Consider the following 15,316-nt stretch of genomic DNA (forward strand, 5'->3'; position numbering starts at 1 on the left):
CAGCATATTCTATCTTACACGACAGGCTGAATTTTCGGAAAGTGTGTGCAAAGTGGGTAACAAAAGAATTGTCAGCGCAGCATTAGGCACATAGAAGGGACATCTCTCATAAACATTTGGACCATTATCGGTGGGAAGGAAATGGTTTTTACAGCAAATTGTTAATGTAAACAAAACATGGGTGCATCATCAGGAACCTGAAAGTAAGGCTGCGAGCATGTTCTGGAAACTCCCATCACCACCAGAAGTTAAGAAATTTAACTGTCAACCATCAGTAGGTAAGATTATGCTAACACTATTCTGAGACATGGAAGGTATGGTAGCCATTCATTTCACCCCAAGAGGTGAAACTATGAACAATGAGAACTGTTGTGACATGTTTTGAACTAAACTGAGACCTGCAATTAAATCCAAACATTGCAGAAAACTGCAAAAAGGTTTCATCCTGCATGAGATAACACTCATCACATTCTGGTGAATGGATGGCCAAAACTGTAAAGGAGTTGGGATTCCAATTGATGGAACACCTGCCGTATGGTGCTGGCTTGGCTCCAAGCAATTTCCATATGTTTGGATCATTGAAGGAAGTGCTCGGGGAAGAAGATTTACAACTGATGCCGAGGTTATTCATGTGGTGTGAAATTGGTTACAGGTTTTTTTTTCCAACAGAATCAAAAAATTTGTGAAGTGTTGGACAAAGTGCATTGAAGTGCAGGGAGGCTATATAGAAAAATAATGTATGTTTCAATTTTCATTAGAATAAATATTTCTTTTCTCAAAAGTCCTTTTACTTCTTGAAATCCCCTGGTATTTCACTAATACTTATATACATAATCATTGAACTAGAGCCAGTTTTAATTTACAAACCAGCATTTTCTATCAAGGAATAACATTGTATAATAATTTGCCCAAGGAAAAGAAAAAGATTTCTAAAACACTTTTGTTTAAAAAGGCAGCTAAAACATCCTTCATATGTAATGCATACTGCACAATTGAAGATTACTTAGTGGGCTCAGGACAGTGGGTAGTAATGAAATGGGATAAGTACAACAGATTTTTGCATTTCACTACATGACCATGGTTTACTGCTTTTGCAAGGAAATCATGTCAAGATATAAAGTGCTTGATAATAATGTCTAGTCATTCTTTTGAATTCAACATTTCACTCATGGGGAAGATGCTGACTCAGTTTCTCTGGTGGACTGAGGAGCATAGTGGAATGTGTGTGGGCATGGGGTCAGCCTGCTGAATGGACTGGAATTAGTACAAGGTGCATAGCAGCATCTTTACAGTCCAGGAGTCACCAATGGGTGTCCTTAATGTGTGCAGCAATGAAGAAAGGAACTATGTTTGTATTATGATATTGTTGTTGTTGTTGTTGTGGTCTTCAGTCCTGAGACTGGTTTGATGCAGCTCTCCATGCTACTCTATCCTGTGCAAGCTTCTTCATCTCCCAGTATCTACTGCAACCTACATCCTTCTGAATCTGCTTAGTGTATTCATCTCTTGGTCTCCCTCTACGATTTTTACCCTCCACACTGCCCTCCAATGCTAAGTTTGTGATCCCTTGATGCCTCCAAACATGTCCTACCAACCGATCCCTTCTTCTAGTCAAGTTGTGCCACAAACTTCTCTTCTCCCCAATCCTATTCAATACCTCCTCATTAGTTACGTGATCTACCCACCTTATCTTCAGCATTCTTCTGTAGCACCACATTTCGAAAGCTTCTATTCTCTTCTTGTCCAAACTAGTTATCGTCCATGTTTCACTTCCATACATGGCTACACTCCATACAAATACTTTCAGAAACGACTTCCTGACACTTAAATCTATACTCGATGTTAACAAATTCCTCTTCTTGAGAAACGCTTTCCTTGCCATTGCCAGTCTACATTTTATATCCTCTCTACTTCGACCATCATCGGTTATTTTACTCCCTAAATAGCAAAACTCCTTTACTACTTTAAGTGTCTCATTTCCTAATCTAATTCCCTCAGCATCACCCGACTTAATTCGACTACATTCCATTATCCTCGTTTTGCTTTTGTTGATGTTCATCTTATATCCTCCTTTCAAGACACTGTCCATTCCGTTCAACTGCTCTTCCAAGTCCTTTGCTGTCTCTGACAGAATTACAATGTCATCGGCGAACCTCAAAGTTTTTACTTCTTCTCCATGAATTTTAATACCTACTCCGAATTTTTCTTTTGTTTCCTTTACTGCTTGCTCAATATACAGATTGAATAACATCGGGGAGAGGCTACAACCCTGTCTCACTCCCTTCCCAACCACTGCTTCCCTTTCATGTCCCTCGACTCTTATAACTGCCATCTGGTTTCTGTACAAACTGTAAATAGCCTTTCGCTCCCTGCATTTTACCCCTGCAACCTTCAGAATTGTGAGTAAATCAAGGAACATTGTACAACAGGGACCAGCTGAACAAGGCACTGACATCCTATTCAGGAGGGTGGGGTGGCTTGGTCTGGCCATCCTGATTGTGGTTCTCCATTGTTTCCCTAAATCACATTCACGTCCAAGCAGCCAGAGTTGGTATCTTCTTTATGCTAAGTAGCAATCTATCTTTAACTACATTGTTGATATTCATACTTGGAGTTTCCATCATTTAAAATAAATAAAAGTTTAATGGCTGCTGTATCACCTAATACTCCAATATTTCTGAGGTTGTATATCATCCTCTGAATTTTATCTTCTCAATTTTCATCCTGTTCATGATAAATCATACTTCAGCATCACTGAATAGGACTTCTACTTGCTTGCTAGTCTGTATGAATACCCCCCTATTGAGGACGGTCTCCTATCATTTGCAATCTGCAAGGTTGGAGCTTATGTCATTAACAAGAGTTTGTACAATGGCTCCTCCAGTACCATATGATTTTAGCTTACCAAACAGGGCCTTATGTGGGAAACAATAAAATGCCTCTCAAAGTACCAGTGCTATGGACTCTTTTCCTTCAAAACCCTGACTTGTATATGTAACTAAGTCACATTCTGCTGTTGTCATTGACCTGCCCTTCTGAAAGCTGTACTGTGCCTCCTTGATTAAGTTATAGCTTGTTGAATTTTACTGAAGTCATTAACTTTTGGGTTAAGCCCTTATGGCCCTTCCAGCACTCCCTGTCATTTTTCTTAACTAGCACACTGTTTAGGCATGTATGTCCCTTAGGAATATAGAAGGGAACATAAATTGTTCCTTCACTGGTGCCTTCTAAGCCAAAGTGCTAAGTCTCATTACTGCCGCATGTGTCCTCCTCTCACCCCCACCTGCCCCTGGCCTTTTCCACCCTCCCACACCCCTCCATGCACACCACTTCTCTTCATGCATCACTGCTCCCCTCTAGCACCCCTCCACACATGCTCTCCCTTCGCACACACAATCATTCCCCTTCTGCACTCTTCCCCACACCCCTCTGTGTACGCTATCAGACTGTGAGCACCACTGTGCCCCTCCCGCAGCTAACAGATGTGTGCACGGACAAGCCACAGTGTTATCGTGCGGTGTACTGAACATCCCTTCCCACAACAACACAAGGTGGAGACTGTATTGTGTGGTCCTTGCCGTGAATTTACTGCCTATCTTCTTCTCCACAACATTTCTTGCCAGCATCATCTCACATACCGTGACACAGTGCCTTCATGATTAAGTTGCAATGTCACTGCCATATGTTCCCACCCCTATGGCAGTCATGCCCAACAGACTCTGTAGCCAGCAGCACCGCGTACCCCTCCCACACCAACACCTATGAGCACTTCAGATGTGTCAGAACTCCACACACAACTGTCAGCACTACAGAACCACTTGACTCAGCTGACCAATGGGCAGTGCGCCCAGCACAAGCCAACTCTGCAACAGCCCCCCCCCCCCCCCCCCCACAGTCATGCTGCTGCTCATTTTCTCTTCTTCAACACCTATGGGTGGCTTCCATCGAGGCAGTTTTTGCAGGTTACTCTATCATAAGCAATGAAATGAAATTAGGGATGGTTCTCAGCCACCTCGACGTGACCACTGCCGCCCAAGTCTGGGATGTTATTTCACCCCCCCTCCCCCCCCCTTCTGGCAGCTACAATAAACTAAAAGAAAGCATCATAGCCAGATCTTTAACATATTGCAGCGTATCAGCAACTGTGAAATGTACAGCAAATAAACAATGTTTTCAGCCTTCAGTTGCAAGGTAATTTTACTCGTTTACCTAGGTTTCGATTCCACATGTGGTTTAATTTATAGGTTCTGAAGAAGATTCCATTACTGGAATCGAAACCTAGGTAAACGAGTAAAATTACCTTGCAACTGAAGGCTGAAAACATTGTTTATTTGCTGTACATTTCACAGTTGCTGACACGCTGCAATATGTTAAAGATTTGTAAATTTGTACCTGCCGAGGCAAGTAAAGCAGCTAACAGATATATGGACATAGTGTATAAAATACTGAAAACAGGTATGGCAATATCTTTCATTAAGCAATGCAAGCTGTCAAATGTAGTACCTGATTTTGTAAAAGGCTATATTAATAACAAAGTTTGTAATAAGTCCCCTGGTCTTAAAAGGAAACTCGTACACCAGATTTTAAATGAAAGAAGTGCTGACTTGTACTCCAAGAAAGACAGCCTGAATGAAGAAGCTTATGAACTGTATCTTGAACTTTCAAAAATTTTTAAGACTACCTATAATTTTCAAATTGATTCGTTTTGGATGCATATTAGTTTATGGTTAGCAAACCGTAAAACCGAAATTAGTGTTAGACATGAAAGAAAGCTAGCCAAATTATTAAAATGTGTTGAGGTTTCTGGCGTTCATAACACATGTAAAGGGGCGGCCGCCCTAACCCAATGTTACGAACGCGTAGTGAATAAGACTAATATTTGTTTCTCCAAAGCTGAGAACGAGCTTTTATGTAAAGGTTTCAAGTTTAATGTACAACCTAAATGTACTTCTCAAAGTGTAGAAAATTTAATTGTCGACCTCAAAGTTGGGCTTGATTGTTCTAAAATAGCAAAAAATGCGCAAACAAGAATAGCTTATGACGCCTGTAAAATTGTCCAAAAAGATTACTCTGTTCAAAATCCTGTTTCTACTGTACATCAAACGTTGAAGAGCATTAATCTTAAGCTTAAAAATAATGAAGCACTGATAACTAAGGCCGATAAAGGCAATTCCCTAATTATCGCCCACAAAAGCGAATACATCCGTAAAACGGAAATGTTTTTTGAGGAAAATGGCATCGTGCCAATCGAGGTGGACCCCACACCCTGATCCAAAAAGAGATAAGGTCAGCTCTTAGCGGTACAAAAAAGTTAATCGGCGAGTTTTATAAAAAATGCCTTATAAACATGAATCCGAAACCACCTATTTTGAGAAGCCAGTTTAAGGTTCATAAAATTTCCCATCCCATCCGGCCGATCGTTGACAGTACCAAAAGTGCATACCACAAACTAGCTAGGTTCCTGCACCGTAAATTGAAAGAGAATTTTGTGTTTGAAAAAAATTTCTCCGTCAAAAATTCGGTAGACGTGGCCAACAAACTTAAAACTTTAGCCTGTTCTGACATCACAAAACTCGTATCATTTGATATTAAAAATTTATACACCAATGTGCCTGTTGAACAGACGATGGACATTATAGAAACCAATTTGCGATACCATAAAAAATTATCGGCCCCTGAGATCGATGAACTAATGGTTCTGTTACGCACCACCCTCAAGTACAATTATTTCTATTTCAATAATAAAATATATTCGCAACCCTGTGGTCTAGCTATGGGCAGCCCGTTAGCTGGTATCATGTCAGATATTTTTATAAACTCAATAGAGCAGATGTTTTTTCGGAATTATCCAGATTTGGCAAATAATATAATATTCTATGCGAGATATGTAGATGACTTGCTGTTTGTGTTTGAAGGTTCCCATGAAGAGCTAGAACTGTTATTTACCACTTTCAATAACCTACATGAAAAAATCAGTTTCACACAAGAAAATCAGACAGCTGATAGGACCTTAGACTATCTCGATCTGACGCTATCCATTATTGGCAACAAAATAGATTTCAAAATTTTTCGGAAAGCAACCTATTCCGACATCATCATCCCAGCTGATTCCACCCATCCTCAGGCCCAAAAAAAAAATGGCCTTTTTTCACTCGAGTATCCATCGAGCTCTTTCCATTCCGCTTTCGCCAATCAACTTACAAAACAAATTAAAAGTCCTCGAAAACATCGCTCAGAATAATGGATATAATCCCAGTATAGTGAGACAGTTGTTCAATAAAAAAACACGAAAGAAGACTACCACCCTTTCCAGTTCAGATACTCACAATCAACACCAGGCAACGAAATACATATCAGTTCCCTTTATAGGTAACATATCCTATAAGGTAGGTCGTTTATTAAAAAACCTAGGGTGTAAAGTTTCATACTCTACCACTAACAACCTAAAAAAGAACCTAGTTCATTCTCTGGATAAAGGTAATGATAAATCATCGCTGTCAGGTGTATATAAAATCACGTGTGCTGAATGTCCTTCTTATTACATTGGCCAGACAGGAAGGGCCCTGTCTGTTAGGTTTAAAGAGCACCTGCCGACAAAAAGCGGTGATGGAACTCGAGGATCTACATTTGCTGAACATCTGGTCCAAAAGGCGCATGCTCCTAAGCCTCTAAAAGACGCAGAGCTTTTGCATAATGAAGTAAAGGGATGCAGGCTAGACACCCTCGAAGAATTGCAAATTTTTAAACATCTTAGTATTGATAGGGACAACTTACTTAATGATCAGCTGCAATTAAAGAATAGAAGTTATTTCGAAGGATTTCAACCTTTACTTCAGTGAAGTTGACCCACAGTCTGCCTCGAATGGCCGATGCTGTTTCCCTATCTGCTTTGTCCCTTTATTATAATGTGATTGTACATGTGTGTCTTTGTATTTCCTTATATGCTTGGTAATGACACATAGTTGCTAAGGCCTTTTTATGTTAAAGACATTTTATGCTCAGCACGCATGGTTTTGACACTAATTGTTAGTTACTGTAGCGGGGCTACCCCCTCTTACTATAATATATATATATAAAAAAAAAAAAAAAAAAAAAAAATATATACCTTGGCTTTGTAGTTTGTTCTCAGGTAAATTGTTTAATGTTGCTATACCAATAGATAGGTATGTCCAATTGTAAGACAGCTTTCAGTTACATTTTGTTTATATGTATATTTGCTCTAAGTAATTTTGAGACAGTTTGTCTCTCGCCCCTGCGCTTGCGCTTGCGCATGCGCTTGGCCGCGGCCGAGCCTCGCCGCGTAACGGCTCACGACGCCTAGTTTTCGAGCCGCTTACGTGTGGTCCTGATTTATGGCCGGCGCAGCTCCGTCTACGTTCGCCCTAATGGTTTTAATTTTGACTGATATAATCTTATGATTATGCGTCTTTAATGTTTTAATTTTTAATCTGTGACATGGCCAGTGTTTGGCTCACAAAATAATTTCATTGTTGTAAGTATCACAATTTCTTCATTATTCAATCATTAGACTGATAATGCATTTTAGTGACTAATATATGTCCATATGTGGTTTAATTTATAGGTTCTGAAGAAGATTCCATTACTGGAATGGAAACCTAGGTAAACGAGTAAAATTACCTTGCAACTGAAGGCTGAAAACATTGTTTATTTGCATCATAGCCAGCTTCGTGTCCTGAGAGCTCCAACTGTCACGTAATTCGTTATTGTCCAAGCAGTGTGATGATGTGTGCCACTCCCTCCTCTCCCTGTTGCTACATCACATCTGAGCACTCACCGAACCGCACATCCTCCCCAAAGGCCCTGCTCATAAACTGTTGGCTTCTGCGCCTTCTGGACTCCATACAGGCTGCCCTGGCCTCATACACCCACTTATCGTTAGGCGACACAACTGTCTTTGCCAATAAACTGTTCAAAACCATAACTCCTCTCCCCCCCCCCCCCCCCCCTCCAATGGCTGCAGTATGGAATGCTGGCTACCACCCTGCATCTCCAGCTGGCTTTTCACCCATCCCTCTCTGAGCCACAAAGTATGCGACATCACTCACTCCCTCTGCCACTAATGACCCTCTGCTCAGCACGCAGGTCCCCATCCTTTACCATTTTCTGGTGCGCCTGAGCTCTGAGATGGCAGCAGTTATTGCCAGTGTTGCCTGCCTACACCTCATGCACCCACCTCCAGGCGCTGACCACCCTCACACATGTGATGCCAGCCCAGACAAAAACGGTCACACAACCGGCGTAGTTCCAACTGCTCCCCTGACAACCACAACCACTGTGAACTAGGCACAGCTTGCTGATACCACCAGAGGTTTGGTGAGGATGAACCTGGCTGCAGGCCTCAGTGCTCCTGATCCCCAAACCCCAGCAGCTACCAGCAGTAGGCGTTCCATGGTCATTACAGCCTACTGGCCAATGTAGCGAATAGCCATTTAGTTGATGGCACCTCTGGTAGGACCGCCCACTGCAACTCCCACCTCAACATGTGCAGTTTCAGACCCATATACTATGCTCCTTGGAGAATTCTCCCTCCTCATCCAGCCATCCAATGCCCCCATAACGTCCAGCATGATGCTATGCATTACATTGCATCTACTGTTGTCCCTTCCTCCTCACAAGCACAAAATTGCACAAAAGGAGCTCACTGACAGTCTACTTCACCTTTCCAAAAGCCACTGGGCTTTGGCTCTTCACCTTGCCCCCAAGGAGAACAGTTCCTAATGCCCTTGTGGTGATTACTGTAAACTCAACATTCACACCACCCCTGACCACTATCTGGTCCCACTCCTTCACATCTACAATGGCGCCATATTGTGAGCACACAAAGCCTAGTTGCCCCAGAGGACATTGAGGAAACAGTAATAATCACACCATTCAGCCTGTCTGAGAGTGCATTCACGACATTCAGCCTCTGCAGTGTTGCACAAATATGGCAGTGATGTTTGGGCAACATCCTCCAGGGTGCCCTGGGAGTTTCACCTACCTATATGATATACTCATTTATTTCAGAGATGCTACTGAGCATCATCATCACCTATACAAAAGTTTTTCCCATCTGCAGAAAGCTGGAGTGATCCTCGGCATGACAGAATTTGTTTTTCGGGTGAGTGAGTTCGAATTTCTCAGGCACTTAGTCCCTCGCCCCCTCCCGGAGACAATACAGGCAGTGGTGGAGTTTCCACACCCTACTACCCTCAGAGGCCTCTGGCATTTGATTGGCATGGTCACCTTCTTCCATCACCACCTTAAGGACGCTGCTGCCACCAAAGAGCCTCTTACTACAGTACTGCGAGACAATAAAAACAAGGGGAACAAGCTGGTCCCTTGGACTCAGGTAATGATTGAGAGGTTTTTTTTCCCCAGGTGATGATTGAGAGGGTGTTTTTTTTTTGTTTTTTTTTTTTTTTTTTTTTAATAGAAAAATGGGCGGGGGGGGGGGGGGGGGGGGGGGGCTCACCATTGTGGCCTTTTTGGCCCATCGTCATCCCAATGACCCTCTCGTGATAGTGGCAGAAGTGAGCCAGATGGCTGTCGGTGCCGTCCTCCAAATACACATGGACAGCACCTGGCAACTGCTTGCATTCTTTTTGTCCAAACTCTGTGTTAAGCACTGCTGCTGGAGCACATACGACCAAAAGCTGCTTGAAATCCATGAAGCTGTCTGCCATTTCCGATCTTCAGTCAAGGGATGCGTCTTTATGATCTTCACAGACCATTGCCCCCTTGCCTCTGGTTTTTGCAGGAAAGACATTGACAGAGCTCATCTTGACAGTTTATACAACAGGAGTGTATCACACAATTCATTACTGATATCCACAAGGTCACTGCCATCGATAACATTGTGGCAGATTGCCTTAGCCACTCCTGCACCATTATCCAACACTTATGCCCAGGCCACTGCTCAAGAGGGGGACCTGGACCTGGTCCACACCCTTTCGAATGCAGACTCTAGTCTCAGCATCCAGCTAAGATCCATATCTGGCTCCAGATCTGATGCAACATCCTCATGGGTCCTTCACAACCTGATGGCCCCAACATTCGCCTCTACCCCTTCCTCCACCTGCCTTCTGAAAATCAACATATGACCACATCCATTGCATAGCACACCCAAGTGTCCACGCTTCCGCCACTCTCATGAGACAATGATTCATCTGGACAGGCATCCAAAGTGACTGCAGCAAATGGGCCCAGTCCTGGGTTCCATTCCAGCACCCCAAGGTCAGATGGCACATCCACTCTCCTGAATCCGCCTTTTCTGCAACACAACGCTGGTTCATGTACATTCACCACGACATTATTGGCCCAATACTCTCCTACAATGGATATTGATATCTGCTGACAATTATTGACAGATTTACTCACAGGCTGGAGGCCACCTCTCTCACAGACATTTCAGCCAAAACTGTGGCTGCAGCCTTCGTTTCAATATGGATGTCCTGCTTTGGTTGCCCACGCAACATCACTACAGATTGCGGGCACCACTTCACGATGGCCTCCTCCTGCTCTCTGACAGCCACCCATCCCTCCAATTTCCACCATACCACCAGCTACCACCTTGCAGCTAAAAGTATGGTGCAGTAGTTTCACCATGCTCTTAAAGCCCACTTCACATATTATTCTTCTGGATGGTCTGCCGCCCTAACCCTGGTGCTTCTAGGCCTGCAGATCACACACAAAACTGGCCTGGGAATTGCTGCTGCCAAGGTGGCATATGGACAGCCACTTGCCATTCCTGGCGATTTTTTGAAGCAACCCCACTCCCTCCTGATAGCACCATACCAGGTTTTATGCAGCGGCTCCACGGCTACATGGCCCAACTGTGACCAATACCTTTGCAACGTCATGGTGAGCACTGTACCTCCATCCATCGGGGTGTGTGTGAAAGGCAGAATTCTTATCCTTCACTTGGTGTTAGTGTTCTGTCACAGTTTATTTAACAAGTGGAGTGCTACTGCATTTTTCCATGCCACCTCACTGAGCTGCATCTCTTGAAGTGCTTCTATTGACTATGGGTGCACAAAGCCTGATGCCAAACAGGGCCTTATGTGGGAGACAATAAAATGCCTTACTAAGCTCTCAAAGTACCAGTGCTATGGACTCTTTTCCTGGTCATCCTCCCGGAATCAGTAATTGGAATACTGCATGCAGTGTACCGCAAATAGTGCAAAGTGCAGTGGCCATTTTGGCACCCCTTTGCTGCCAAGTGCGCCATTGAAGTAGGTGTTCCCATGCTGCCAGACAATGCTGAACAAAGGCTGTAAGCCATTCACAATCTGCTTGGTCCAGGGCCTCCATCCCGAGAAGTGCCCTCCTTGATTAAGAGGAATCAGCTCATGAATTTTACCGTAGTCATTACCTTTTGGATTAATATGCAGGAACCAGCCCTTGCAGCTCTTCCAGCACACTCCGTCATTGTCATTTTTCTTAACTAGCATACCACTTAGGCATGCATGCCCCTTGGTTAGGAGTATAGAAGGGAACATAAATTGTTCCTTCATGAGTTTACTTCCTTCAAAACAACTTAATAATTGATGTTTCAATATGGACTTCATCACCTTAGCTAATGCTGGTGTTATAGGCATGGGTTTCTAGCATGACACTTCATATGGATTACCTTCTTTGTAATCTTGTACTGTGGCTGCTACTTTTACGAATTCTGGAAATTCCCCAGTATGGAAGCATTTATTTATTACATTTGTCAGTCGTTGTGCAGTTTCACAGATTATAGTTTTTAATGTAATATAGAACATGCTGTAAATATCAGGACACTCTAATGGTTTGTTGTTTCTCACCATTTTTATTATGTCCTTTTGATACTCTTTCTTTCAAACGCCCATGCTGCATTTATTCACAGATTTCACAGCAACTGCATGATCTATTTTAAAGTCAGAAATTTCATGTACTGTGTTCTCCATTACCTTTATAAAATATTCACTTAATTAATTTGGACTGCAAGAATTAGAGCAAGAGGTGGGCCTCTTGCTTTGTTAGTTAACCAGATCCCATGCTGCCTGCAAGGATCGTGAGCCTATTCAATAAATATGGAACTGCTTTCCTTCTTTGATTTTTGTACTCCCTTTCTGCAGATTCTTTTGATCAGTACATAACTGCAGTATCATTATCTTTAGCTACTTTGATCTTACCATTTAGTATTTGGACAAAGCATTTTATTTTAGCTAGTGTAGGAGTATAGTACCTCTTTGTTTTGACAGTTTTCTGTGTGCATTTTGATTTGGCAGTTTGATATCCCTTGGGTTTAGTGGAAAATTTCCATCAAATTTGACTTAAAGGGTCTGGAAAATGCAACTGAATGCATCATTTGGTGCCAGTCCACGTAAGACACTTTAATTTTGAAAGCATCTAAACTTTTCTTTGTAATAACACTATATTTGAATGCCAGCTTGGAATTTGTTGTGTACTCACTGCTAGTATTTCCTTACAGTACTGAGACAAAATAACACATTATAAAAGGCTGTTAAAGTGGCATCAGTTTTGTTTTGCCACACACAGCTATAGCAAAGCTTGAATTGTAATGCCTGATTCTAGTACATAGGTTTTGTTTACATATTATGAGGTAATATATAAGCTAAACTGCAAAATGTGAGGAGACGATAATAATTATAATCATTATTATTCACTACACCTTTATATAGTATTAACCCAAGCATGTATAATGAACTTTTTTAAGCACATACTGAATGTTGCTTACTTTTTCATCAGATTCTGGCAGCAGACAAATTTATTCATGAAGAACTTTTGGGACTGACATGGGTTCCCCCAGACTTTCCAAAAATGAAGAAAACTGATTTACCTTCATATCGATCAGCAGTAAAAGCTGTTGACAATCTTACTGAGAAAAAAGGTATTCACCATTATTTCTTCATTTTATGTGTGCATGTTTTCCGTAAACATAGCTATTTTACATTTTATTATTTGTTGATGTTATTAAAAGTGTACCAAGTTAAGAATTATGCATCAGAGAGATACTGCTTCAGACTCTTTGTTCCAGTTATGTTCCATGATTGTAGATCAGTTTAAAATCAGTTTCTGGTTAGATGTGAGATAAGTGACTATCGTATAAGGTAAGTATACAATTTTGTTTTTAGTTTCACATTTTTCAAAGTTGGAAATGGTTTGGCATAATTAGATACAAAAATCTTTTAACAAAGCAAAAACTATCATCAACCTAAAGATTACTTTGAACACTACAGAATTTTAAAAGTCGTGGACCATTTGAAATGATATGCACTTGCCTTCCTGTAACTTTTGAAGTGGCTTTCTGAGCCTAGTATAGGGAGGACCTACAGTTTAAAATTGACTCAGAACCATGGAGCAGCACAGCATATTTCTCATATAGAAATCATTACCAGAGATGCAATAAGTGGTAAGTGATGGAAAGAAATCATGGATGATCTGAGGCCTTGAATCCCATACCCAGAGATTTATAGTGCAGTACTTTGCAAATTGGCCACTGAGGCACACATTTTTCACAAGCCATTGTTAAATTTAGGGCACTAAACTGAAAAATCACAGACACAAAAACCAGTAAACCCCTGATTCTTTAAAGAATGAAACTCAAATGTAGAAAACGGCTCCAAACTTCTGATTACTTTACCAATGAGTTAATGTGTTACATATTTGATATTAAGTACATAACCAAGAAAAGTTTTAAAAATATGGTGTTTAAATTTTGTTGTAAATTGCTAAGTGCTCTCATCATCAAACACTGCATGAGTATAGTTAGATCATTTGCACTCTGTTTTAAGCAAAAGCTAATTTACACACATCTCATTGTGTATGCTATCATATCCTATGAACTATGTGTTGTACAATGATATGATTGTCCAGTACATTCAGTTGTATATCTAGATACCATCTGCAAAATGTATTGTGAACTCAGTAGTAAAGAAGTAATAAATGAAACTGTCATGCCTCTTGCAGTAGTTTTACTGCACAGCAAGAATGTAGTAACCTATAAACTTTTTTTACTTTTATCATCATTTATTTTATTTTATTTTTTTGGGGTGGGGATGGGGGAGGGAAGAGGGAGGCAGTGTAGCAAGAAGATGTTTTTAGAAGTTTGAAGTTATTTATAAAGTTTGTTGCAACTCACTGAGTGCTCTCATCCTCAAGTACTGGATGAATGTGGTCTGGATAATTGTGTGTGATCATTTATGCTGGTTCAAGACATACACACAGTTCCTAATTGTAATATTTGTCTCACAGTGTTAAACCTGTAACATAAGATTGTACCTCTTAATTAGCAGATTATGACAGTAATTTAAATTCTTAAATTGGTCAATAACTATTTCAAATATTGTCCTAAGAGTCTTTTGCAACATCATGTCTGAGTAAAATTGTCTCTATTTTTGAGACATATCAATTTGAATAAAATTCTCAAGCTTTTGGCAGCTATCTCTGCCATCACCATCAGGAGTAAAACCACTGACTGCTAGGCCTGGCATGGTCAGAATGAGGCACACTGAATCATTCGGCCCAACAGTTTCCACCTGTAATTGTCAAGTTGTTCCATCATTTTCTAATGGCAACATAATTCCTGTATCATGATATTTTGAAACAATGGATGGCACAGCAATGGGATCCCCACTGTCTCCAGCAGTCACAAATTTCTTCATGGAGTACTCTGAGGAACGGGCTGTGAACTCTATGGCATTGCATCCATCTTGCTTCCTAAGGTATGCCATTGACACTTTTCTGATATGGCCTCACAGTGAAAATGCACTCCAGCAGTTGGTTAATCATATGAATGGTGTCCATTCCATCATTAAGTTTACCAGTAGGTAGCTGCCAAGCTACTGTCCTTGGATGTTCTAGTTGACAGGGAGGCAGGAAGGCAGCTTGGTCATTCAATGTATGAGAAACTGATGCACACTGATCGATACTTGAATGTCAATAATTTTCTCCATCCTCATACAAGAAAGCAGTCCTGAACTCATTAGTACACTGAGCAGAAGTTATTTCTGTCAGAAATCTCCTACAGTTTGAATTGCATCAGTTGAGAAACATTTTCAGGAAGAATGGTTATAGTACGAGAGACATTGCTGACACTTTCAGGTGCCACCAAACGAGGAGGCCTTGTGAATCAGCAGGAGCGGTGAAGCCATATGCTTTCCTTCCATACCGTGGGGTAACGAGCAGCAAGTTAGGATGTGTGATGTGGAGACTTGGACTGAGACCAGCATTCTGACCTGCTTCCAAGATACAAGATATGCAGTGCCCTGTTAAAGATGACATAGCTCTTCATGTGCCTGGGGACGTATGGTTCCCTTGTGAATTT

The 15,316-nt window shown here is 41.4% G+C and overlaps 1 protein-coding gene across 1 annotated transcript in view; it reads left to right on the forward strand.

The window, feature by feature from the left end:
- LOC126153794 (dynein regulatory complex protein 1) overlaps window positions 1-15,316 on the forward strand; it is a 385,975-nt gene that overhangs the window by 206,650 nt on the left and 164,009 nt on the right. The window contains exon 8 of the mRNA XM_049916094.1: window positions 12,739-12,880. Coding sequence (XP_049772051.1) covers window positions 12,739-12,880 — 142 coding nt within the window. The remainder of the gene's footprint in view (window positions 1-12,738; window positions 12,881-15,316) is intronic.

Source organism: Schistocerca cancellata, chromosome 2 (genome assembly GCF_023864275.1).
Source record: "Schistocerca cancellata isolate TAMUIC-IGC-003103 chromosome 2, iqSchCanc2.1, whole genome shotgun sequence".
NCBI lineage: Eukaryota > Metazoa > Arthropoda > Insecta > Orthoptera > Acrididae > Schistocerca > Schistocerca cancellata.